The following is a 26,116-nucleotide window of genomic DNA, read 5'->3' on the forward strand; positions in this document are numbered from 1 at the left end:
AAAAATGCCCATATATTTTACCCAATACTCACTAACGTATTCGATATACCTTCTCCCATGATTGTAAGTAATTTTAGAAGAAAAGAAAAATAACAATTATCAAAAGGTTATATAACGCTCTTTTATTAGTTACTCCCTCTCGGCACTCATAATACTCATCATCGGCCTCATCGCTGTTTTCACCTTTACGCCTGCATATTTTGGATTTACTCTTTTCACCTTTAACCTTTGAAACTTTAGTCTCCACAATTACCTCTTCCTTCTTTCGTTTTTCTTTTTGATATCCAAACTCTTTTACACGATTCTTCTCTTCGCATTGATTTAAATCTTCATCCTCTTCAGTTGCATCATACCTGGCAAAAGGCACATTTTCACTAGTGTTTGGCATTTGGGATTCCATAATGACGGACTTTATCTGAGTGCTTTCTTTGCTGCAGTTCCCTCCTATTCGTTTGCATGTGCTTTCCATAGCACTTCCTGCAAGAGCCGCAAAAATGGTGGAAACAATTTGAGTGCCTACGCTTACACCTTGAGGTGGCGAGTAAACATGGTTCAAGGCTATGATGCAGTGATTCTGATTTCTTAAACGCCACACCCGCATCGGACCAGTAGCTTCTGTACGCGGGGTTGCCGCGAAATGCGTAATTGGGCTCCGACGTCAGCCCGGGACTGAACATTCTTGCTGCCACCAGGCAAATGCCATTTGCCTTTTATGTGGAAGCGCCCTTACTGTCAGTGCTTTCGCTTCTCTACCATAAGTTCTTTCCTTTGAAATTCCAATGTTTCGTTTTTACTGACACTGTACTATAAATGAAAATATTGTACCTATAGGGTGTTAGTCATATAATTATGTTAAAGTACTATATTATTTTTTTTACATGACAAATGCGAAGTGTTCAACATGTTTATGTCCAACGAGAGTCGGCGATGACGACGAGTACGCCAGATGGCTGCGGGGCCCATATTGGGTCGAAAACCAAGATCTTGCGGGTGCTGCGGGTCGCATTAGCAGGTTGTTATTGTTATCGCCTGCTTTCGTCTGGGAGTCAGTTACGGAAGATATTTTAGCCCTAACGGTGTCATATAATAATCTTACCAATTCAATGAGCTACGCTAGGCCACTCTCTACACTCCTGCGCCTGTGTTTGGTTTTTGTGTCAACTTTAGATGGAAATGCTTTAGTGATGCGGTCTATCATCCGCTTCTCAGTTTTAACTGTGGAGAGTTTTCCTTATCAAGCACCACACGATCACGACTCCGGTATGTTTACTAACTTTCATCCCCTCTTGTTAATATTTATTTTTTGCAACCACCATGTAGCAAAGTGGATATGAGCTGCTCCTGTCTCCATCATTTCGCCATTGCGCCCTGTAATCACCCTTTCTAAATGTTGAATCACTTCCCGAGGATTTCTCAAAAAAAAAAAAACTGACCATCACCATTCCCTCTCACTAACTCCCATTCAAATTCTTATACATAGAGCGTGTAGCTGCACAGGACGGTGTTACACGTATTCGTCCGCCATGCGCAAGGAGAGCCTGCAACTCGGCACTTTTAACCGTCAACATTATCGGCTGCTTGATCACAGGCATCCCATGAAAATGCTTTTCAACTTCATGCAGGAGTAACCATTGTCGGTGGAGCTGTAGTTGCTACACACCCATGCTGATACGCATGCACCCCCCGTTGTATTTCCAAGTCGGCTTCCAAAACACACGAAAAAAAGGAGAGTGAATATGAAACATTGGAATCCATCACCGACGCATGAGCATTTGTAGTTGGAGCAGGCGCCAATGTCAACTATCCCTCCACGAGTATATAAAGATATATTATTTCACTCACCGGAAGTATTCATAGAAAGCAAGAAAAAACATTAAGAGACCACACCTCAGCAGTCTACACGCTGGAAAGGCTACTCCGGAGGTTCTTGATGAGTACAATCAGCACGTTTATCACCTCTTACTGCCCACTACACAGAGGGGCATGTGGCTGCCAGGTGGCATTGTAAAAAAAATGCGGCGACAGCATCGAGTTAAAAACAATCATAACACACGTCCATACAAAACAGGGACACAGAAAGTAATTGTCCCTGCACCCCTTCTCAAATGAGAGAAATCTTCATTGGCTGTCAGAAAGAAAAAAACAACTATGAATGATTAGCAATAGGCACCACTTTGAACAAAGCTCATAATTAAACAAATTCGTTCTTACAATAAGAAGAACTAGAAGAACAGTGTCTACGAGATGGAGGTAGCCGTGCACTAACCTGATGATACCGAATAATGGTAATCGCTCAGGCTTCAGACCTATGAGAAGGAAGTAGAAAAATAGCGGCAAACGCTTGATGTAGATAATTATTCACAAGGTCCGAAAATAGTATAGGATTCTCTCAGGTAATATCGAATGAACTCATACTCCAATTTGAGCCACAGGAAACACTTGTGCCAAACACGTTTCTGCAAACCATCAACCTTTATTCAAGAGGCGGTGGGCACATTTATACCAACGGAAAGCGCGCTGCCTGTAGGCGAAAATATGAAATTCCCGCAACCAGCCATGAGATGCACCAACAACGTCTTACACAGGAGGCGAATGAGTTATGCAATACGCTATTGACGAAGGGTTTTCACGGCCGCTAGCGGAGGGAATGCCACCGAACGGCTTCAGGATGACAATAATTCTTGGGATCAACCGTGATCATCTACAGGGAGCGTGGGGAGTTAAATTGGGGCTGGCGACTGAGCCAAGTGGTGACCATCGTTTTATCGGGTCCGGAGCAAACCATATTGGAGTACTTACCGACAAGTCTTCGTGCACACGCTAAAGAAACAGGTGCAAACCTGCCGGTGCGGCGAGAATTGGGCGAACGAAACCGTGCGCTTGTCAACAACAATAACCCCGTCACAAAGGAGGCAATTCCGAAGAGGATGAATGGGCTGGTGTCAAATTTTGGAAGCGAAAATTATGGAGTGCACGCGGGGAAATAAAGCGGCATGAAAACGTAAAGGGCGCTGATCAAACTGGAGATGGAAAAAAAACCTGGGTAACGCGAAGGTCTCAAATCCTTTGGGCCAACCACTCGGTCCAATAAAGGAGCAGGAGGTACATGCAAAGAACGAGGGTTATAGCTATCAAAAATGAGGGAACAGGAATGATATCGGTCTCCAGGAACTGAACGGGCAAAGAATGATCATGCGCTCTGCCTGCCAATGGTGAAAGCGCATATTTAGCTTTTTTTTTGCAGAGGGGGATGCAGTTGTCAGACGCGCTGAGTTCGAGCTAGCAAGAGAAGAAAAAATAAGGCAAAGCGCCGTGAGCAACGGCGCGCATCCCAAAGAATGAGAGTTGTTCCGACGTATTTAATGAGTTGTAGCTTAACCCAGGAAGTGAGAGAGCGGACCGCAAAGCAGACGACCGGCGTACAGGACACATGAAAAAGATTAACGAGAGGCAGAAGTAGCGGGGGGAGGGAATTTAGAAGGAACACCTGACACGGGGCCGACTGCCAAGTTCAGACGGGTCCATCACGCTGGACGCGCTTTCGTGAGGAGTGTCATCGAACCCAAAAGCGGAAGAAGTCATGACAGAGCTGGAAAGATATTCCGCAGCCATGGCAGAGCGCATTGTGATGGAAAACGGAGCTAATAAAACGAACTAAAATAACAAACATGAACATAGCAAAAAAAAAAAAAGAGGAACGATCCGGTTATCCGGTCAGTATTCAGTGCGATACACGCGTGAGTCAGGCAGCGGTTGTGCACACGATAAAAGCGCACAAACGGAGGAGCAAGTGAGTGCCATCAGCAACAAAGCTTGGGGAATGAAGTAAAGCTACGAGAGGAATCCCGGCGTGACGACTGTGTGAAAATCTTTGATTGAAGTGAGCCGTTGTGGTGATTTAAAACAAAAAAAACACAAAACATTCCCATAAAGATAACCGAAGGAGAAAAAAGTCAGAAAAGCACCAAGGAGGAATTACCGAGAAAGGGCTCTGACACCCGCACTGGTTGAAAAGCACGAAAAAAACGTATAACAAAAAACAAAAGGCAACGAAAAAAAAAAACCGTCCAAGTATACAGAGCGTCGAAGAAAATAGTAAAAGGGTTTGACAAAAAAAAAAAAGAAAACGGAAGGTAGAGAATACAAACGCCCGAGAGTCAATGGTATAAAAGGGAACCAGAGAGTAAAACATGGGTAACGGAGCACAACTACAAACCGAAAGTTGGTGGAGAAAGAAGGGAAAATCAGAAGGTTATGTTAGACACAGAACCATGTCCAACATGTAGCAAAATATGCCACCACAAGTGGATCCCGAACTGCGTATAACGAAGGATACCTGGCACACAACGGCACTCCTTTTTTTATCTTAGAAAAAAAAGGAAAGAAGAAGTGGGGATGGACGAAAAAGGAGGTACAGGGGAGACAAGATATTTTTTTTTAAAAGCAAAAAAAAAGAGATCGCGGACATAGAAGGTGTACCCGCGCCTCAAGACGGTCGTTGCTGGAGTTCCACTTCCAGGGAGCATCACGAAAACACAAATGTTTCCCAAGGCAAAAAAAAAAGTGACACAAATTAGCAGGATTTACTTCTCTAACCTCAAAGGCTCATCTCAATGTTCCCCTTTCTTCGCTCAACAAAACACGCCACTAAGCAATACCTGGCAATTCACCTTTAGGTAAGATAGAGGCGACAGCCCCGTAAGGTAGTCAAAAAAAAAAGGGTTGAGGATGTTGTCTCGGAAGTGAGTTCCGCACTTGTTTGAGAGACTTACTATTAAGGATGCGAAGGCAAGAGTACAAAGCAGACAAGTTCAAGGAAAAAGAGAAGCAATGTAAATGTGTGGTTGGCATCTTTTCTCAGGGAGTTGTCCAAAGTGCAATACTCCACGACCCCGATACAAAAAAAAAAAAGCAAAGTTGAAACCTACGAAATCGAAGGAAGAAGACCACACCCACCTTAAAGAATCCGCAAAACTCTACCGCAAAACAAGGCAACTGAAGTCCACAAAAGCAAAGGTTGATGCAACGGCAAGGTGCAAACTCTCAAAACACCAGACGCTTATTCAGCATTTGGCGTATCTAAATGGAAAGCGGTAGGGAACCCCGATCGGCTTCCCATCGTGATCAGCAGTCCATTTAGGAGTCGGTGCCACGGTAATGGAGTACCATAAGCTTACTGTCACATTCCCCCCCCCTCTCCAAAAAAAATAAATAATAATCCGGTACCATAACTCAATTCCCATCTGTTGTCCCCGCCTTTTGTGCGCATGCGCAGTTCAACACCAATACACGCAGCAACCACCTCTTCGACTTAGGGGTCCAACATCAGGGAACCTCACTTACCATTTGCACTAAAAAAGGATAAAAAATGAGCGAAATAAACATAGCCACTCCTCCAGGGCCGTGAGCGGGTAGTGACAACCAATGGGTAGCACTGCTTTACGCACTTAAATCGAGTCAAATCATCCCGACCCAAAATATGGAACTGCCAACGTTAAAATAATAATAATAATAATAATAGGACAAGCCCATAGATAAACAGTCGATGAGTAACTGTAGATGGAAGAAAACAAAAGTAAAAAAACAGCACATCTGTGAATGGGCTAAACCCAATGTATGCTGGTGTAAAGTGGCTCTTACAATGTTATGAGGTCAGAGGTGGGGGTCCTAGTAGTATAAATTCATGTTCATCTTCGTCCGCTGTTACGAAACAAATGTGGACATCCATCACACAATTATACAGCCTTGCTCTTTTTTTTTTTTACCTAATGTTTTGGGAGACTTTCGCATTCTGGTGCCTACAACTTTCATAATATCGTATAGTAAAATGGCGCTTTATACTATTCAGTTATGCTTCCGCATTGAGAAACGCAGGTCCTCCAACTCCGGCAGATTTTGTAATCCGTTCAAATTATTTAGGTTCAAACAACCAAAGATGTCCAATTTTTTTTAAAATTACAAAGAATCTTTTTGGCATCGATATTTTTAAGACCTACACATACCGAGAGATCCGGTCTTTCTAAACTCCTTAAATAACGTAGTTCACTAATATTGTTCAATTTGGTACATCCGGATAGGTAAAGCGTTTTCACCCCAACAACTTTTTGAAGCCCATCCAGATCCTTTAGATTCGTACAATGGTTTAGGTAAAGCTCTTTCCAATTTCGGACATCCCCGCAGAAACTTCGCGCCACCCAACGACGCACAACCGTTTAGATTTGTTGCTTTTACTTCATTTTTTTTTTTCTATGCACAACTCACTTACGTTCCTCAGATTGTCACGATCTGATAAACTCAACGCATCCAAATTACGCGCATCCGCGAGACCACGCACTTCGCGACGACTTGGGCACCCTTTGACTACGAAGGACTTCAATCCGACGCAGTCACTCACATTGATCTCCGTTAAAGTTTCGCACCGCTCCACATGGAGACCAACAAAATTATCTGCACGGCACAAATTCGCGTTTTTTTTAAAGGTCGCGTACACTTTTAGTTTGAGAACTCCATCCGTTTCAGAACCGATGAAGAACTCTATATTTTGTGTTGTATCATGAAACCCATGAATTGAGTACATGTCCACACCATCCCCAACTGTGTGGTGTCATGCCGCGGCCGCAACCTGCTCTGTGGCTGCATTTCCCCGCGAGCGGAAGAATTGTTTGATTAGGCGTCGTCGCCTCATGGTTGGGACGTTTCGTCATCTCCCTTTCGGTTCTGGCACCATTCTCACTTTGCTTCCGCCTGACCGGCAGTTCCACTTCACCAGGTTCAGTTTTGTTCTTATTCTGTGGCGCATCTGCTGCTTCCATCCGCGGATCCCTCTGGTTTTCCCCCACCTCCGTTGTTGTGATTGTGAGTCTCCTTTTTTTTCCCCTTGAAAATGAGATGATCTTGCCGTTCACAAATGCAGAGTAGCCCACCAGCATTATCATTAGCAGACATTCTCCTACTACTGATAATGTTTCCATGGCCCTCTCAACACTTCCGTGGTAAAATTTATTTATTTCCTGCATAATGAGCAACCCTGAAATGAGAATAACTGGTCATGCGAGAATAAGTATTTACAGTCCTCTTACTCCAAACCGACCTGCGACTGCGGCAAATACCCCTCTTACGCGTTCATCTCGAAGCAGCTGCCAGCCGCTAACCGGCAACCATCAAACTGTCAATCATTTCTCAACTACTCTAACTATACACACACGCAAAAAAAAAAAAAGAACTCAGAAAAAGTGGGACACAAGTAAACACAGAGGGTCACATACGTTTATTGCCATTCCACTTCTTATTTTTTCTCCACACCTGCACGACTACTACTAACCCGTAACCTTAAACAAAGGATAGACATATACTTTACTGCCAACGCGAAAAAAAAAAAATGTTCGTGGGGAAGACACCAGTTGACACATTACCTCTTAAGGATTTGCACCGTGTTATTGCAGCAAAATCTGGGCTTCCACGATGAGCGTGGCTTGAAAAGGTGAAGAAGCGAAAATTCGTAAGCACCCCCCCCCCCCGCAGCACAACATAAAAACATCACAACATAAACGAAATCCCTGGAACGCACTCGGTGAACGTGTGCCCACACGCAACTCTTTTCGCCAAACTTCATCACAACAGCAAGTGGAACATCAAGAAAATGGACCCAAAAACTTTTCTCCGCCTGCTGCATAATCGGTTCGAAAAGTTCAGCAGCACAAATGAAGCCGGTGCAGCTTTTTTTTTTCCACCGGAATCCTGAACCATGCCATCTCAAGGATGCAATAACGCCGGTGGCAACCTTTCGGCACCGTGCATTACCTCGCCGGATCACCACCGTAGCGCGGCCCCGTGGGCACTAGCATTACTGCATTAAAGAAAACGTTCTACCTGAGTCGTTATGGGATGGAAAACAAATCGGCGCTCTCTTCAAAATAGCTTCATGACTGTTAGCATAGGCAAATTATTCCAAGATCCCTTCAATATTCTAGTTTCTTCAACGAGTGCATTACAGCAAGGAAACAAAAGCAAACACGTGCTCGCAAAAAATGTGTGAAAAACAAAATTACAGAACCACACGAACTTTATTTTTGCATTCACCTCATCGATGTTTTTTCCTCACTTAAAACTCCTGAAACGATCGTCAATGTAATGAGGCACTTGCAACACGATCCAAAGTGGATGAATTCCCAACCAACAGGTTCATTCCCCCCACGCCTCGTCATAGACTATGAAATACCTCACACACGCAGCGATTATCGTTATATTCCATTTCTTTCCCTTGACCCAACTAAAGCGGATGTTGACCACAGCAGAATGCGCAAGTGGAGCTACGGGCCAGACGAACGATCTACAGAAATTTGATAGTGCGTTCCCTTCCTGATGTTTTTACGGACCCTCACAGGTAGTTTCCATAGCATAATAACGTGTGCGGGGTTAGGGTTAGGGTTAGGCCAGCACCACAGCATTCGATAAGACAAAACAACAAATCACAAAAATAGGATCACACCGGACATACGTGCCTGTCGCTGCTTTCACACAAGGATGCAAAAAGCAACGAGCGCATTTGACATTGGCAATAAAAGGGAAAATGAGTGGGCAACAACACCAAAGGATTTACCCTCCGCTCCTCCATCACACACTGCAAGTGAAAATAACCATAGAAACAATAGTTTCGACCTTCACGCAGTGCGGGGAGCAAGTTGGCTCCCTTCAGATGCAAGAGATGAGAATTGTGTGATCCTTCCAAACCTTGCCTTTTCTATCTGCGGTATATTTGTCAAAGCGCCTAACCTTCAATGTCACTCAGAGAAAAGAAAAAAATAAGACAACATGTCATCTCACATCACCTTTGTCCTCCAAGTGAAGATGACACATTGCCACTCACGAACTAGTGTGCGGGGTAGAACAATTTTGAGACGCGACTGTCTCTGGCGCACCTTTATAGCAGTAAAGTATCTGATGCGTCGATATTCTTACTGTTGGAAGAAAATATGACGGCCCCAATGCGGTTCAACACGCTTTGAATGGACGAAAAGGACGGAAAAACTACTGCACCTGAGACCAACTGAGGCACCTGCCGCAACAATTCCATCATAACAGCTTCACAGCACGCGCTCCATACGTTGGCCAGTGAAGCGCCATGGAAGTCCTTGCGGTGCGTACCGGGAAGAGTTATTTCAGCACGGTGAATGGAAGGGAAAATGTTACCGACGTGAGATCCTTTAAAAATAATGTCCTCAGGCGGCCGGTCACTCCTATCGTACGTGAAGAGCACAAATATATCGGACATTTTTATAAAGTGGAGCTGCACACTCATGAATTTAAGTAGCTTCCAACAACTAAGCATGCCGCGCTGCACACGTACCACATTCTCCAAATCCTTGTTAGTTTCTGAGGATTTGTAGCGTCTTCCTAGCCTCCGCATTTGATACACAAAGGTGTCCGATAGTTCCAATTCAAGAGTCGTGACGTGACTGTACACGGAAGAGGCAAGAATAGCGTTGCCGACGATTCGTGCGTCGCGAACAGTGAGATCAATACTGAAGGGTTTTATTTCATGGCTCATCTTCCCGTTGTAGGTACCATTGCTGCGCATATTGGACACTGTGCATTGAACTGTCACCCTCTTGTGTTCGTAAACCAACCACGACTCACATCGGCCCACCACGCAGTTAATTGGAATGTTATCCCCATCCTCCACAAGCAAACCAATACCACATGCTTTCACACCAGCACGCAACATCATCTCCTCTATAGGCGTCTCAACTATCACAGCGCTACCAACCAATGTTCCTAAGCCACTTCGCAGCGAAGAAATAGCGTGTGTTGTCACAAGGGTGATAACCCATCCGACCGTGTCCTTCCTTTGGTGAATGAAGGCTGCTACATCGTTTCCAATTTCTACCTCTGTTCCGTGGGACAGAAGGACCCGGAATCTCCGTGAAGAGTTAACACCTTCACGAAGAACCAATACCACTTCGCCACTAGTTAAGGAATGAGGAGTGTACGATGAGACACTCATACGGGGTACCGTCTCATAGTTGTGCGATGTTAAGTTGACGACAGTCACGTATGGGGGGCGCGGTTCACTGACTGACACCACAGTTGGTTCGAAGCGGTCCTCCTTGAACACGCGAATCTCATGGTGTGTGTCTCCGCACTCGATGAAAGCAGATGAGCATGTCTGTGGTAAGAGGCTCACCGCCACAGGCGCGCTAAATTCGATGTTTACAGTTGTGTCGCTACCCTTTGCGCTCCATGCGAATGCAAAATTTACAACTTCATCATTCGCTAGAGCAGTGTAAGATACCGTCCCCCCTGCGGGAACTGTGAAACAGTGTGGCAACTCATCGGTAAACAACCCACCCCTTCTCGTTACGTGTCTTACTTGGAGGTCCCGTAAATCATCCATGTTGGTAAAAAGTAGAGGTGGTATTAGCTCCATGAAGTAACCGAAGCGATCGACTTGAGACCGCATGAGAAAAAGATGAGGCTGTCCGAGATGTGTGCCTTTGACGCTCATCGGTGCGCAGAAGAGCGGGCGTTCCTCAAAATCTTCGGTAACTTCAAAAGAAACGGAACTCAGTTCTCCCGCATGTAATACCAGGCGAGTGTGAAGGGGTAGATATGCAAAGTTTCGGCCTGTTGCGTGACTCAATGCGCCATCCCGGATCAAACCAGTTGGTTTCCCTACCTCGGTGGTAAACCTCACATCCGTACCAGAGTTATTTTTAAGCCCAAAGACGCCATAGGGGCGAACGGTGCAGACACTAGGCGCAGTGCAGCTGCCAACATCCTGCTGTCCAATATCCAGTTCAAAGAAGCGCTTGTAGGGAAATTCCCTGTGCCTCATCAGAACCCTCTGTCTTAACGATCCTTCGTTGAAACACGCTTCAACACGATCAGTACTGAAATAGGTGTCTGAGTAAACTATACTTTCAAAAACATAATCCACCCTTGGACCAAAGGGATCGTGCTGCAGCGTAAAAAAAGTGCCGCTCGGTTCGATAATGCATTCCTCAACAACAAGATCACTGATTAGTAGTAACACTTTCATATTAAAACGGGTTCCATTATGAATGCCAAGTCGTGCGGGAGATAGAAACATCGTGAGAACGCCGCCACTCAGAAGATAAGTGACATCAATATATACTGGCACGTCTCCCAGCACAAACTTTCTGAGACGCCCAATAGAATCATCCCCACGCTCTTCGGCCAACTTAAATAAAATTCTCAATGAGCCTTCGCTAAGCAATTGCTGCTCAGATGTGCAGGCACTATTGGAGGACATCAAGCAAAGAGATATGTCGTCCCTAGAAATAAGGTGAATGGGGACAGGTAAGGTTTCGCCTGGAGGAACTTCCAGCTTACCGACCGAGGAATCGATAGCCCCAAGCACCACACCACATGGTAACCTGTTGCTAATTTGAAAACTGGTGCGGAAGCTCACACGTTGAGAGAGGGTGTGGTCGAGTACCTGCCTAACAATTCGAACCTTCTCTCCAGATGTTAATGTAACGACACACGCCCTGCGTAGCACATCCGTGAGTTCTTTCTCTGGGTTGGGGTCTCGGTAACTCTCAAAATGCGATATTCGGCAGTTGTCAACGGAGTGAATGCAACGTGGAAAGACAAGATGGTTACCATAAAATGTTTGGCGCTCCTTAACCACAACGCGCTCCCCGTCATCGACGTCCAAAACCAGTGATACCCCAAGCTGGTTAATTACTTCCACCGTGGGGGGTACCGTAAGTCCCCTTCCAAAATTTCCCGGAAGGAAGGAGGATGCAATGAATTTCATTTGCTCTATCGAAACAGACAGATCGAGTGAAGAGAGTAAAGTTTCACATGCAACGTGTTTCGAATCTAACAAACGAGCAACTGCTGCGACTGACAGAGGGCGCTGCAACGCGCGTTTGTAGGACTGTGAGCAGAAGTCCCACAATGTTAATTCCTGTACACCAAATCGGAAATCCACATGCGCTTCTCCTCCATCAGCTTCAACTTTCGATCGGAGTAGGGACTTGTTAACGGCCATATGCGCAACCGATGCACCACCGCGAAGGAGGATATCGATGGGGAAGGCAGACACAGCAATAGACCACTTCCCCTCCCCGAAAAGATATTTCAAGCGTTTATAACACAGCAGAGGCGATGTCCTTGACCTTCCGTTGAAACCTTTGCGACAACTCGTCCCGCCAATGAGCTGCTGCATTGTTTCAACCAAACCCATGGGGACCCCAACACGATCAACTTGAAGTGTGGCGTTCACGGTACCAATATGCTCTTTACACCTTGTTGCGACGTTTACAGCGGAAGTGGTGCTAGAAAAAACGCGCGAGCAAACGCTGCCATCAATGTAGTCGACCCAACTGTTTTGTAAGCAGAGTTGAAGCCCCAATCCGTAAGAGGTGGAACACAAACAGTCACCCACGAGAGTAAACGCAAATGTAAGTTGACAACCCGTAGGAAAAAGAAGTTCCCCTCTACTATGGTGAATCATCAGATGAAGTCCATGAGGCACTATGCAACGTAAAATGTCTCTCACATTAGGAGCATCAAGTTGCGTTGCTTCATGGGTTTCAAGTTTTTTGATTGTGTCATCACAGTCCAAAAGAAGAAAAGATCCACTTTCATCCTCAACTGCAATAGAACTCCGAATCAACGTGGAGATGCGACAACGTTGAAAAAGGACATGAGTTCCCCGACATACTACTAAGCGAGCACTTCCACGAACAGCTAAAAACTCGCACTCCACAACGTTAACAACTTTGCCCGGGCAATTAAAGAAACACGAGCCGATCATATCGAGGTTATATGACACGTCATGCAGGTAATCTGCTGTGATAACGTGCTTTCTTGATAGTGAAGTAGCCATGCGGCGTATATCCAATAGTGCATCAAACAGTTGCCGAACCGGGTACGGTGTGTCGCACAAGTTTGTCTTGAGTTCAATGCATTCCAACTCAACAAGCGCCTGTTTTTCAAAGGTTGATAAAACGGATGTTGCCTCCGCACCGTATTTACGGGCGTCCTGCGTGGAAGCTGTTGAGGCGAGAACAAATTTCAACGCCTCCAATTTCAATGAAATAACATCCCCACCATACATTGTTATTGACTGCACATTCAGTTTCAAAGGGGTCAAACCACCCTCCGCATGCACTCCAAGCACACACATCGCCTCTTTTCTGAAGAGAAATGAGGCAGAAAGATCACGGACTTCCACCTTCAAACAAGAGGAAGGTAAAAGAGGGTGAAGCACCTCAGCGTCCACAGCGGGTATGTACAGTTCCTTTGTGTATGCACCGCAGCTGTTAATCAATAGCGCGGGTGGTGAATCACGTAGTTCATGAAAAAACTCACTGAAACAATTGAAAAAGGAAAGAGCGCTTTCACTGCCCGCATTTGGGATCCTGCATCGACATTGCAGGACCCCAGATTCGCCAAATGACAAGACGCAAGTTGTGTTGCAGAGTGCTATTGCAATTTCGCAACTGTTATGCGGAAACGCGCAGCACCATTCCCTCCACGCATGTGGACTTACGAAAAGTGCGCCGCACGATTCCATCGTTGAAGTAATTTGCTTAAATTCCCCAGCAGTCAGCCGATCAACCCGCACGCAAACGGAACCCACACTGATTAGGACACAAGCCACTGGTGGAAGAAAGTTATGTGTTAAAGCAGAGTGCAACCGGGAACAAAAAGAAACACGAAGGGGTGCAACCTCCACTGCGTCTAAAACTTGAACTGTCTCGACCGAAAAATGAGACACTGGGTGGCTCAATCCCAACTGTAAATTTGATGCAGAGAGCAATTTCTGCGTCGAGAACACTCCCAGCGTAACTTCCACGACGCTCGACGACGCCAGTGCGCAAAACAAACGACCCTTCGATAGCGAAGCCACCCGGCACTTGGCGCCGCGAGGAAAATCAATGATGAAAAAGGGTTTGCTAGCATCCTCTGTTGTAAGCATAAATGATCGCAGATGAATGCAAAGAACATCCTCGTCACTCACATTCTTAGAGGAAAAAATACGCGTTTCTCCAATAGTTATGACGCTTTCCGTTGGTACAAACCAACACTGAATGCACTTTATGCAAATACACTGGCTTTTTTTCTTCCTCCTCGATACCTGATGAATATCTGCAGCGGTAAAAATTTCTTCCCAGCTCGAAATAGAAACGTTGGCGTTGCTCGATCTCTGTGTGCGCTTGGTGGCCCCTTTATACGACTCATAGCCGACCCAAGCAACTTCTGACCATTCGCTACAAATATGCTTAAGGTACTCCCAAAATGCAGGGCAAATATTAAACTTTAACTCAGAAACAATGATGTTACCCTCATCTCCCATTCGCACATTGATGGGCGCAACTAATTCGTGGGCCCCCTCACCAAAGTGTGCGGACAGGGCGTGTAGCGAAACTCCAATTTGTGAGCCCCTCGGAGCATCTCCTTTAATGATTATTAGCGAGAGTTTCTCACATTCGACATTGATATCGTCGATAATTAGCCGGAGGAAGGGTAGAACAAAACTCATCTTCTCCATGGTTCCACGAGATGATGGTGCTGGTGCGGTTCTTGATGTTGCAACCATCTCCACAAAGAGAAGTGGTAGAATGGAGGCTACCGGTTTGATTGTTTCGAGTAGTCGCGGTGTCGATAATGCAATGCGAGTAGGTTCTACATTTACCTTTAGGGAACACGCTCCCTTCGTCTTGCGTTTCTGAAAGCTAAAAAACGGCACGTCAGAAGCACCCGGTAGACGCAGAGTTTCCCACATGCTGTCATCTTTTAGTGATACGTCCCCAATGTGAACATTAGTCTCGTCCACTCGGCTAACAAGGGTAATCTCACCCAGAAGCATAACAGTTCCCGTTGGAAAGTAAATGTACACTTCACCAATGTCCACATGAATGGAAAGCATTATTGCATCTACAAGCTGCCTCCCTTTACCTCCATCACTTGCTATATCAGAGGTGACTGATGTCCTGGCATATGTTTCCATCACCGTGCGTCTAAGGAATAAAATGACATCCCTGTAGCGAACTTTCTGCTCGATTTCAACCATTGCGTCTAGTTTTGCTGAAATGTCGCCCACTTGGTGGCAGTAATTCAGTAGTTGAATATATGCACGCCGCGCTTCTGCAAAAGAGCGGATATGAGATAAAGTAAAGTTGTACCTCCTCCTTCGATCTCGAAGGAGCTCCATCACGCAACAATGCGCATAATTCCACAAGGATGCGGAGCCACGGAGATGTATATGGGGGTGGCAGTACACAGGAAGCTCCAAAAACGAGCGACTCGCTGCTAAATAAGCGTGCAAGGCGAGGAGGACGTCGTGGTTAACTAGCAGAGACACCTGTTGCTCCAATGATATGGTGACGTTTTGCCTACACAAAACTCCACGCAGGAATACAGATGTAACACAAACCGCTGCAACATCAGTGGTCACGAACGTGGCGCACAACTCTCCAGCAAACGCCTTAGCAGTCACGTCACTGACGGTTGCCTTCACAACTTTTATCTCTTCAGTTCCGTTACAAGCACATGGCTCCACATGTACTGCAAGATCCCGGAAGACTATTTCAAGTCTTGTGTTCGAGTTGGGTCCAACCGATAACATAAGAGTGAGGACATCTACATTAACAAGAATCTTTCTGTCCACCAAACCGGACATAGTACTCTTGACCACGCCGTATAGGTATGATATGATACCTTCCTCCCCCTCTACGGCCTCATTGCCCCCCGGGTCTACATAAGTTGAGGATGAACTAACTTCGCTACAACAAGACATGCACTCATCCTCGTCATCATGTGCGTCCGCATCCTCCTTCGTGTGATCAATAGGTTTGGGGCTTGCAGTCGACGAACTAACACGTGAGTGACTTCTACTTGAGTTACATGGTGATGTAGCACAGTTCCTATTCCCAAGGATGCTTTGTTCTGTTATACCGCTTCGTATGATGTCTGAACTCAGTTCCGTTTCAGTATCAGAAGTGGCCAAATGAGAGCATGTGTTCAAATGTAGCCTCGCTTCTTTGGCATGAACAACAAGAGCATCTTTGGATGATGGCCACGGTATGTCGAAGTGAATTTCCGTTACGTGACCTGATTCGACAGGGAGCTGAGTGATATCTCTCAGTGCATCCTTCTTGAGCTTGACGTTGCGAATTCGAAGTGACCTTTTGGTTAAAGAACTCTCCACATCGAAAGGGTTCACATCCGCCACTTTCGCGACGCGGGCCAACAAAAACGAAATAATATGTTGCATCTTTTTTGGGCCGTAGTGGCCCACTGCCCTGATACCTGTGCACGTTCGTAGAGAAAAGGAAGTACAGATTAGATGATAGGGGCAAGAATTTCCCGTGCAAATGTAAGTTTCTCACAACCAACGACCCGGTTGCAAGTGTTAGATGCTGATGATCCCACTCGCAACCAGTCGTCAGTTATTATACGAAATATGCTTCTTCAGCACGATGTTTTCCCAACTGCGCTACGCGCCGACAAATTAGAAGGGAAAAAAAAATATATATATATATATTATTCACGACAGCCGCGACAAAAACACCATCTTCTCTTTATTCAAACCATGAGGTTCATTTTTCTTTTCTCTTTCTTGGCTGTCCCCTCCTTTGCAGTTGGAAAAAAAAAATTACAACAAATACATAAGTTAGGGACAGTTACCGCTCGCTAACTTACTTTACCCAAGTTCACTTACTCCTCTCGTTTCCTTTGAGTCGTGAAATACAATTAAACAAAGAGATTAAACACTTTTTTTTTTAAAAAAAATGAGAGAGAGATGAAGCACAGAAGGGAGAAAAAGGATCCAAAACAGCCCCTCCCCCCTCACCTGGAAAGTTACCACCAGCATGAAGTGTTCGCTACGCGGTAGGATGTGCTTTAATTCTTTTGTTTTAAATGTTGGAATCCAACCGAATACCTGACAGCAACGTAGTTGCTGTCGTACAAACCGGTTTATCAAAAAAAAAATGAAAGGAGTTGAGGGAGATTTGAGAGTTCTCTAGGGGAGAAAAATTGTGCCATTCACCAGTAGAGACGGTGTGCACAATACCCATTGGGGTTTTCCTCAAGGTAATTTTGATGATAATCTTCAGCAGGATAAAAGCGAGACGCCCTTTCCAACGTTGTTACAACCTTAGCACTACTACCAAATGCTTTAACAATATTCTCACGTAGTTTTTCGTCGCCGCCATTCAACTTTTCGATGAAACTTTCCGCCTCGTTCCGCTGCTCCTCATTGTGATAAAATATGGTGCTTCGATATTGTGTACCGACATCGCCTTCTTGTCGATTTAGCGTGGTGGGGTTATGCATGCGGAAAAAAAAATTGAGTAGCGCGTCGTACGTTAGTTCATTAGTGTTGTAAGTCACTTGAAGAACTTCTGCATGACCGGTGTCCCCTTTCTTCACCAATTGATAGTTCATCTCAGGAAGCTCTTTTCCTCCCATAAAACCAACCTTGTGGGAAATGAGAGCAGCGCCAAATTGTCGCACGAAGAAATGTTCGGTTCCCCAAAAGCAACCTGCAGCAAAAGTGGCAACAGCATTTGGGTTCATTTTGTTCGACACAAATAGTGCGTATATGCTGAAAATGAAGAAGTATTCCCTCCCCCACTGCACACGACCGCAAACAGTAACAAGTAAATACAAAATTGATAAATCAACCGCTTACAGTAGCGTGGATAAAGCGTGCAGTTGTAGGAACAGTAGACACTTTGTCGGAGGCTATAAATACTTGAGAGGCAGAAACGATCGGGGTGGGTGAATTATTCGAAAATTTACGAGGACCGTAAGCAATGCCGACTAAAAGGGGTCGAACAAACCGCAACTACCTTCTACGGAAATGACTAGCGGTACCGGAGGGGGGAAAGAGAATCACATAAGTTTGGTGGCCTCGTTACCATTATCTGCTTAAGCGTCTACATGGAAATACAAACTAATACTAGTTGGAGAGGGATGCGAAACGTAAGTAGGATTGGAGAATGGGTAGGGATACCCCCTCCACCCTATAGTCACAGTAAAAATAAAGCGGTAAAACAATGCGCACATCGATATGAAGGTTTCCACCGTATTCATTTTCCTTTTTTTCTTCTTCTTCACGACATCGACAACAACATATATTCCTTCTAACACCCTACCGGCCTTTCTTCCGTGAGGTACCCAGGACCTTTCTAATGAGGAAGCGGGTTATGCCCCCAACAACAAAAGCTGCAAATGACACAATAGCGACTCGCCTCAGTATGCGTATTGTTGTGATGGGTGGACTGGCAACGGCAATCTCCGGCTGTTTGGCAACAGCATACACATACTCGTTAAGAGTGGCAATCTCTGTTTCCTCAGGGTTTTCCACACTTGTCGCAACCGGTGGCCACAACAATTGGTTTTCACGACAAAAGGATTCCATAGCAAGCTGCGCCTCCGCAACGTTTTCCTCAATTTCGTGGGAAACTTCAGCCTTAGTGGCAACAACTATGAAAGGCAAATTGTGGCATTTCTGCTGCGAACCAGTGGCTCTCACGTAAGCATCCATGATTGGAGGTGTCGTCTTCGCCACGCGGCTTCCATCATAGCAGAGAAGAACCACGTCCACTTGTTTTTCCTGCACGACATTTTCTAGTAGCTCACCAGCTGAATCGATAGGAAGAGTAACGTACGCCACTGTTTGAGGCGCTTCTTCCATACCCTTGCGAACGAAAAATGTCGTCGTCCGGACATACGTGACCTGCTGTATTGTCTGGTCATCGTAGAGTTCATCATCATTAGCCGTTAAAGTGAAAATAAGACTCCTTCTACCGCACCCGGGAGCACCAAGGACCAAGACAGTAATAATATTTGGCACCGTTTCCCCCGGCTCCCGATACGGGCGAGCTCTGCGAAGCTGGAAGAGGATGCTTGTGTCACCTTTGTAACCCCAGTAAAGAGCATACTGAATAACCACCTCACGCTTCACTAACGCCATGTACTTCCAATATTCGATAAATTTATCCAGTGGTATCCGAGACTTAATGAAGCCGCTGATGTGCGCCCATGGGCAGCCGGGAGTGACGCTCCACATGTCGTCAATATCGTGGAACCGCTTAAGTTTGTACAAGTTTCTAAAAAACTGAATGGCATGATGTGATAAATAGGTATTACATTCCTTGCTGACGCGAACAGCGTTTATATCCCGCCAAGAGTATGGCAGCCCGGTGGGATGTAGACCCGTGATGTGCAGCGTCGCCCATACCTTCCGTGCATCGTTCTTTAACAAATAGGATACTTGGACAGCTTTGAACAAATCGAAATTCATTGGAATGCTAGCGTTCGGAATTGACACTTCAGCCAGCATATCGGCGATATCACCTTTCGAGAATGAGACTGACGCAGCGGAACGCTGCCATGCCAGAATTTCTTCCTCATTAAGCACTCCGTCACCATCCTTGTCAAAAAGCCAAAAGGCACGACGTAAGGACAATTCCCCAGTTTCTGTTATGCAGCGGGTACTACTGTTCCATATGATGTGTAACGGTGAGAGTCCAATGTCAACCACCGCTACCCGTAGATCATTTAAATTATATTGACCATAGTAAAAGTCACAACCCTGTAATAACGTCAATGCGTCACTCGATGTTCCCGGAATGGAGATGGTGGGTTTATTGTCGTAACTTGCTTTTGAAGAAGGTGTGATGGCACCATGCGTAAGAACAACAAGATGACAAGTGGACAAAAGGCGGCTGTCAGCACGCTCGACACCCGAAACAGAGGTACATGTCACTTCATACCGTCGGTTCCAGGCGTGATGTTTATTTTCCACCATGCCACCGAGTGCCGCCTCAACTGAACTAAAATCGGTGCCGCACACCAGCACACGAATGGATGCCAGTACCATTGTCGATGTTAAAAGAACACTTATTGGTAATAACTTAACAGCAGCTGTTTTTTTTTTTTAAATGAAAAGGGTCGAAAATTAGAAGGGAAATATACAACGAAATGGTGGTAACGCACTCAACAAAGAACAAAAAAAAATCTACCCATCCGAAAGGGTGACGAAGAGGGGAATGAGCGAATACAAACTTGCACATTCGGTAGCCAATAGGGAAAAGGGACAAAGGAGAAAGAACGCCTATAACCATATGCCTCAGAAAAGAAAAAAAGGAATTTTAGAAACACTCAACTTCCAATCGGTGGAAGAAAAGGTCGCGCGAGTGGAACACGGAAAATCATCGGATTCGTGCAGTGCATATCCTGTTGCTAGTTTCCCTCCGCCTGCTTCGTGTCTTTGGTTTTGTCTTCATTCTTCCCTTTCCATCTGTTCGTCTCGTCTCTTCTGTGGATATGCATCGCAGCAAGGAAGCATGGAGATGAGTTGATCACCTTCACGGACCTTCAAGGATGGGGAAAGCACAGGGCTAAATGACAAAACATATTTTTTCTTGGGAGATTAACGTACGTGAAAACACGTCTTTCCTTGCGGCTTTTGGAGGAACATGTGGGCACACCTCTCCTTTTCAACACCACACCCCATTAGTCCTCCTTCTCTTCGTTCTGATCGTCGTGCTTACCCTGTAGAGTTTCTTCCTTGCTCTGTCGCTCTAACTCTTTCTCCAACTCATTTGCAAAAGCCTCGTCATCGGCAGTATTTGTTGCGTTTGACCCCGCCGCAGCCTGTCCTTTATTAGCCTCCTGAAGAGACAATAGCAACGCCCGACGTAACATCTCCTCTTCGGTCATATTTTCCAGGCTTAGTGCCTCCTCATCCATGTTTATATCCGTTCTCTCCACCGTTTCACTTTCAGCAGCATTAGAATTTAAAGCCGCCGCCGCCGCTTGACGTCGCTCCTCCTCTTCAAGCGACATTTGAATGGCGAGCACCATTTCCGGGTCCATGGTCGGATCCACGGAGAAACCTGCAGAAGAACCATTGAAGCCTCCTCCACTTACACTGCTGTCCTCCCCCATAAATATGGCGCTCGACATCAAACTGTCAATGAGAGGAACTTTAGCTGGTACGCTTAAGAACCGTGAATTTCCGTTATTACTGAGCCTCTCAACGAATGCAGTCAGGCGCGGAACGTTCGAAGGTACACCTACACTTACAACATCGACTGCTACGCTTTCTTTACGAAGTTTCTTCGCCAACTTCTCCAACTCACCGTCTGTTTCTCCTAGCGGAGTACCAATAAAGGCGACGATACGTTTTTCTGCACGCGGGTTAGTTCGGTGGCTTAAGGCAAGGCACGCAATTTGTAGCCCTTTGGAAAAGTGGCATTGTTTTCCACTGATTGAAATCTTCGACATGGTGGACATAACGCGATCCACATCTGAGGCGAGGGTTTCAAAGACTGTACAGGCATTGCCTCCGAGTGTCAAGAAACCCACAGTGTTCTCAGCGTTGGCTGATGTTTTCGCATTGGCCAACAAAGTTGCCGCCTCCTGTACAACGAAGAAACGATTGGGATGTTGATCTCCATTTCTCATAAACTCCGAGGAATCTAGACAGAGAAAGCAAGCCTCAGGCATTGTTAGGACGTACCTCGCGATGCAAATTGAAGTAGATCCGTATACTTCAACAGGTGATTATTACCTCTTTTTACTGCTACTTTTTTACTCCTTTTTCCCCCTTCAACTAATTGGTTTCTTCCTTTTGTTTCTTTTTTCTCACCTTTCTGGGGTCAGTAGAGGGAAAGCAAAACGGAAAGAGAGGAAGAAGATAAAATGGCACTGTACATAGAACACTGGAGCGTGCTACCATCAACAGATGCAGCTACTTATTTTTGTGTTGGTATTGTTAAAGCGGATTTCCTTTCCCCCTAAACTCTCTTTCTTTTCACATAAATAAATACTAATAACCTTGCCCCACCAGCCGCCATCTGGCTTCCCTGCTACCTCACACATACACGACACGCAGGATCTGCTTCACCCTACATCTTACCGGTACTATGACGGATGCCTCGTTTTTGTTAACGTTTCGGCCAACAAAAGGTGATAAGAATTTAATGCTTCCTTCGCTTGTTGGCGTACCAAAAAAATAGCTGCTGCACGCCGCCACAACAAAAGCTGTTCCCGCGCCAAAAGCACCTCAGGATCAGATAAAACAGACATGTTGACGCTTGCGGGATTCTTGGCGCTGTCCTGAAAGTGGCGAGAGAGTTCCTCCACGTAGCGCATTGCTCCAACCAAATCATGCATTGTGTGCAGCTGTCGGCGGTCGCGAAGGAGGTGGTTGCGAAGTGCCTGACGCTCCTCCTTCATAATGATATCGCATCTGCTTAACATATTAGCCTCTAATGCGGTGGTAATCTTCCGCAACACACGGCAAAACACATTTGGTGGGCTTTCCCCCATGCTAGGTTTCTGCAATTCGATATAACGTGCAGCAGCCGCATCCACTGCACGATCAAGTCCTTCCATACAGAAGACAAAACTATCACTAGACTCACTAATTGAGGTAGGGCAGCTGAAGTTTGTAGCCTCATCCAACAGACTGTCGCACACGACGCGAACAAGAGGCTCAGCGACAAGCAGCTGCCGAATTGTCTCGGACACTCTCTGTATTCCTACCCTCTCACCGTGGTTAAGCAGAAGCGCAAAATTGTGAACCTTACTACAAGCCACATCGAAACCAATAAACTTCCGCATTTCCCTAGCCATATATTGGTAGTGATTTGTAACCCCCTTGAGAACTCCCAGAGCCTCTGGTAGGGCTCTCAAGTAGGAATGTGTTTCTTTATTAGTTTGTTTGTACCGCTCGAACCGATCCTTCCAAATTGAATCCATTGCCTCGTGAAGAAGCACTGATTCCTTCCGCTTCTGTCGCAGCACCTCAGCTCCAGCTAAACGGGCTTCATCAAGTGCACTCGTTTCCGCAAGAGAATCGGCGTACTGCCTGTCAAGGTCAGCACGGCGGGAGCGTAATTTGCCCCACCGCGCCCCCCACACTAACGCTCCAGCGAGCGACACGCCACCCGTCACAACGGCGACGCCAAGAGAAGAGTGTGAACTCATTGCACTTTTTTTCTCTGCATAAGTGTGACGAAATTTAAAAAAATGGAAAGAAGTATGGGAGCACGAATGTTTGAAGGTTCACAAGCCGAGTGTACGGGCATCAGAAAATGTAACTGGTGCGGTTCCCTTTGTTTGGATAGGGAAAGCAGGCTGGTGGCGGCAGCTCTAAACATATATGCAGTGATTGTTAATTTTCAAAATAGCCCCCTCCAAAACATAAATGAAAACCTTGACACCAATGTTTGCATGCACACAGGCATGTAGACCTCGCAAAGACAGTTACACAAGATTCATGTTCTGTCGAACGGTAGCGTATGGTGGACATGTGATTAAAAACCCCCTCGACAGTTAGGTTAATAACGATAGTGCGGTCCCAGCTATGGCGTCTGCAGTCACAACCATACCAACAAATAAACTTCGCCACAATGAATAAAGAAGAAAAAATTCGGCAACCGGTCCCCACAGCACTCATACACAACGTTGCTTCACCGAAAGTAGCCACACATTTCGGTAGTCCTCAAGGAACTCTCCGTTCTTATCACCGATACCATTCTTCACACTCTTATCGTTGGTTCTGGCGGCGCCGGCAAAGCCAACCGCGCGCACGCAATGAACCCGCAGCGCCCTGATAATAGTATAACCACGGTAGAGTCGCACCCCACTTTAATCCCGTGAAAAGTAAAAAAAAAGCCCACAGTAATGATTAGCCGGCTCGCGAAGAAAGAGAAAGTTAAACATCTGGGTGCCATGATTTCAGAAACAAGTTGTGAGGTTCGTGACAGCGACAACAGTGACCTCTTCACCTACTTTGGCTATCCGCATCTCTACGGCACATCGCCAAGGGAAAGTTCCTAAAGCTTCGACTGGAGTGGAAGTGCCGTGCGATCATAGAGGTCTTTCACTGCATCTTCGATAGCATTCGCAAATGCAATAGCAACATTTGTTTCCTCGCACGCTTGATCTCCAGCCAGGGGGCGCTTACACTCCGTGAACGCAGAAACAGTAAATGCAAGTTGTTTTGGAGAGAGTGAGTATCCAATGCCAACACCATCAGGATGAGTGGCTGCGAATGAAAAGGAGAGTATTCCCGGGGCCGACATGTTAGACGTCGACAAATAATCGGAACAGAGCTCTCGAAGGGCCTGCGAAGCGAAGAACATTTTCTCCACGTGGGTCACACCTTTGTTAACATCCCAAGGCACATCGGTCGAAGGGTTGTGGTGAAGCCGTTCTTGTACTTCCTTATGGAAACGCGAAAGCAGGGTTACCGCACGATGAAATCCCTTTCCGCTTCGGCAGAGAATAATGCGCTCACGGTGCTCCTCACTAACATTATGAAGGGCCGTTCGTATATTTGGAGAAAAACTCCGTTCTCCTTTCGCGGATTCTACCAATTTAGCAAGGGTCTGCGTGCTATGTGTAACTGTCCTGAGGGTTTCTGTCCGACCGTGATGATACTTTTTCATCAGAAGAGCGCAATAGGTCGAGCGTTGATCCCCAAAAAGTCGCTTCTGTGCAATGTGAAACGCTGCATGCATGAAAGCATCGGGACTCGATCCACAACGTTGTTTAATTTCGTTGGTCCCAAAGTCGTTTACCCGTCGCAGGGCCAATGTCATTTGTTTTACCCTTAGGTTATGATCCCGGTGAAATTTTTGAATATCTTGGAGTACGTGAGTGCAAATGGCATTTCCCCAATGCACCATATGCATATGTGCCTCCATTACCGTGAGGCATGTCTTAGGAGGGTCGATTGCACCGGTAAAACATCTGGAAAACGAAACATTGTAGTAATTGACGAAGGCGCATACGGCAGCGAGAGTGCTTCCGTCGCCCCACGAGTGCTCCATGTTACAGCTGCTTTCGCCATTTGGGCCGATAGCGTATGTAACGTTCATATCGGGGTAACGATTCTCCGGACAAGCGCCTCCATGTAAACAGCGTGAAAGATCGGTGTTTTCGTCCAAGGCAATACCAAAACTACAGGACGTAATTTCGTCCAGTGCTTCACGTGAGGACTGTTCTAACCACAGCTTACCAAACGCTCGTGCCCATTTTTTGCGGCAACCGTTGGCCAGAACCAACGGAGTGCTTCTATTTCGCGGTAACGATAACGCCTTGCTCTTTAGAGCTTCTATCAGATGTGCATTGGCAATAATTTCCTCCACGCAAATCCTTTCTAAACTGCCATTTCCGTTTATCCCACCGAAACGAATCCAATCAACAACGAACGCATTACCTCTGTGGAGCACAAGGACTTTGTTTGTGAGAGACCAACGCAATCCGTCTACACCTTCATGAGGAATACGGACGGTACGAAACAAGCGGGTAAACTGATCGCCACATAAACTGAGATCCAAACGGCACATCTTGGGCACACGACCCTGAAATTCAGGGGTAAAAAACTTTGGATTTCCCAGCAAACTGCGGAAATGTAAAGAAGCCGTGCCAATAATGGAAGCGCGTAGGGCCTGCATTGAAACACCAACACCCTTTGCAAGATTGTCAAGAGGCGGACTATCCAGCTGAAGAGTGTAATTCCAGCCGAAGGGAAGTGGATCTCTGGTGCTGAGGTACATGGCGTTCCACAGAGGTGTCATGTGTGATGTGTGCAGAGACTCGTTGCAAAATTGCTTGTAGGCCTTTGCGATGGATTCCAACAAGCGGAAATAGGCCACTGCATCTCTCAATTGGTCCGGCGCGCATCCTTTGCTCGCCTGAAGTGACAGTAAAACGCCTCTGATGAATGATAAACTTTCCTCCTTGTTTTCTACGTTGCCCAGAGGTTCCAGAAACCTTACGTAGCACTCAAGTATTTCTCGTAGCGATGGAAGCGGTAGCGGCGACTCTTTCGCCACCCGACGTTTCGACGTGGACACCCGTGTCATTTGCTTAACGCACCTTTATTCCGGATCACGATAGAGGATGAAAATACGAGTAGATATACACATATCTTCTCATCACTGGAGTTGTTAAGGGCATATGATGGAATAGTGGAAAAATACATAAATACGGTTCGGTTTTCAGTGTAAAATCACGGACAAACAAACACGGGTCGTAACAACCGTTTTCCCGTTGTGCTCACAAGAAGGATCAGCAGGGAGTGAGTCAAGAAAAGCTGATGCAAAGA

General features: G+C 46.0%; 10 protein-coding genes across 10 annotated transcripts; 2 read left to right on the top strand and 8 right to left on the bottom strand.

Moving 5' to 3' along the window:
* Positions 1-73: 73 nt before the first annotated feature.
* Positions 74-601, bottom strand: TbgDal_VIII90 (T. brucei spp.-specific protein; the record flags this gene model as incomplete). The annotated part of the gene is made up of 1 exon (XM_011777030.1): positions 74-601. The coding sequence occupies one exon, from the start codon at positions 599-601 to the stop codon at positions 74-76; it is 528 nt and encodes a 175-aa protein (XP_011775332.1).
* A 277-nt stretch (positions 602-878) lies between these two features.
* On the top strand, positions 879-1,334 carry TbgDal_VIII95 (T. brucei spp.-specific protein; the record flags this gene model as incomplete). Its single annotated transcript, XM_011777031.1, has 1 exon — positions 879-1,334. One exon carries the CDS (start codon positions 879-881, stop codon positions 1,332-1,334), a length of 456 nt encoding a protein of 151 aa, XP_011775333.1.
* Positions 1,335-6,551: 5,217 nt separating this feature from the next.
* TbgDal_VIII100 lies at positions 6,552-7,016 on the bottom strand (the record flags this gene model as incomplete). Its single annotated transcript, XM_011777032.1, has 1 exon — positions 6,552-7,016. One exon carries the CDS (start codon positions 7,014-7,016, stop codon positions 6,552-6,554), a length of 465 nt encoding a protein of 154 aa, XP_011775334.1.
* A 1,904-nt stretch (positions 7,017-8,920) lies between these two features.
* Positions 8,921-16,252, bottom strand: TbgDal_VIII110 (hypothetical protein, conserved; the record flags this gene model as incomplete). The annotated part of the gene is made up of 1 exon (XM_011777033.1): positions 8,921-16,252. One exon carries the CDS (start codon positions 16,250-16,252, stop codon positions 8,921-8,923), a length of 7,332 nt encoding a protein of 2,443 aa, XP_011775335.1.
* Positions 16,253-17,025: 773 nt separating this feature from the next.
* TbgDal_VIII120 (methionine-S-sulfoxide reductase, putative) lies at positions 17,026-17,559 on the bottom strand (the record flags this gene model as incomplete). The annotated part of the gene is made up of 1 exon (XM_011777034.1): positions 17,026-17,559. One exon carries the CDS (start codon positions 17,557-17,559, stop codon positions 17,026-17,028), a length of 534 nt encoding a protein of 177 aa, XP_011775336.1.
* A 577-nt stretch (positions 17,560-18,136) lies between these two features.
* Positions 18,137-19,870, bottom strand: TbgDal_VIII130 (hypothetical protein, conserved; the record flags this gene model as incomplete). Its single annotated transcript, XM_011777035.1, has 1 exon — positions 18,137-19,870. One exon carries the CDS (start codon positions 19,868-19,870, stop codon positions 18,137-18,139), a length of 1,734 nt encoding a protein of 577 aa, XP_011775337.1.
* Positions 19,871-20,039: 169 nt separating this feature from the next.
* TbgDal_VIII140 (hypothetical protein, unlikely) lies at positions 20,040-20,351 on the top strand (the record flags this gene model as incomplete). The annotated part of the gene is made up of 1 exon (XM_011777036.1): positions 20,040-20,351. One exon carries the CDS (start codon positions 20,040-20,042, stop codon positions 20,349-20,351), a length of 312 nt encoding a protein of 103 aa, XP_011775338.1.
* A 154-nt stretch (positions 20,352-20,505) lies between these two features.
* On the bottom strand, positions 20,506-21,501 carry TbgDal_VIII150 (proteasome regulatory non-ATP-ase subunit 10,putative; the record flags this gene model as incomplete). Its single annotated transcript, XM_011777037.1, has 1 exon — positions 20,506-21,501. The coding sequence occupies one exon, from the start codon at positions 21,499-21,501 to the stop codon at positions 20,506-20,508; it is 996 nt and encodes a 331-aa protein (XP_011775339.1).
* Positions 21,502-21,918: 417 nt separating this feature from the next.
* TbgDal_VIII160 (hypothetical protein, conserved) lies at positions 21,919-22,986 on the bottom strand (the record flags this gene model as incomplete). The annotated part of the gene is made up of 1 exon (XM_011777038.1): positions 21,919-22,986. The coding sequence occupies one exon, from the start codon at positions 22,984-22,986 to the stop codon at positions 21,919-21,921; it is 1,068 nt and encodes a 355-aa protein (XP_011775340.1).
* Positions 22,987-23,837: 851 nt separating this feature from the next.
* Positions 23,838-25,874, bottom strand: TbgDal_VIII170 (carnitine O-palmitoyltransferase, putative; the record flags this gene model as incomplete). The annotated part of the gene is made up of 1 exon (XM_011777039.1): positions 23,838-25,874. The coding sequence occupies one exon, from the start codon at positions 25,872-25,874 to the stop codon at positions 23,838-23,840; it is 2,037 nt and encodes a 678-aa protein (XP_011775341.1).
* Between the last annotated feature and the right edge of the window lie 242 nt (positions 25,875-26,116).

Source organism: Trypanosoma brucei, chromosome 8 (assembly GCF_000210295.1).
Source record: "Trypanosoma brucei gambiense DAL972 chromosome 8, complete sequence".
Lineage (NCBI taxonomy): Eukaryota > Euglenozoa > Kinetoplastea > Trypanosomatida > Trypanosomatidae > Trypanosoma > Trypanosoma brucei.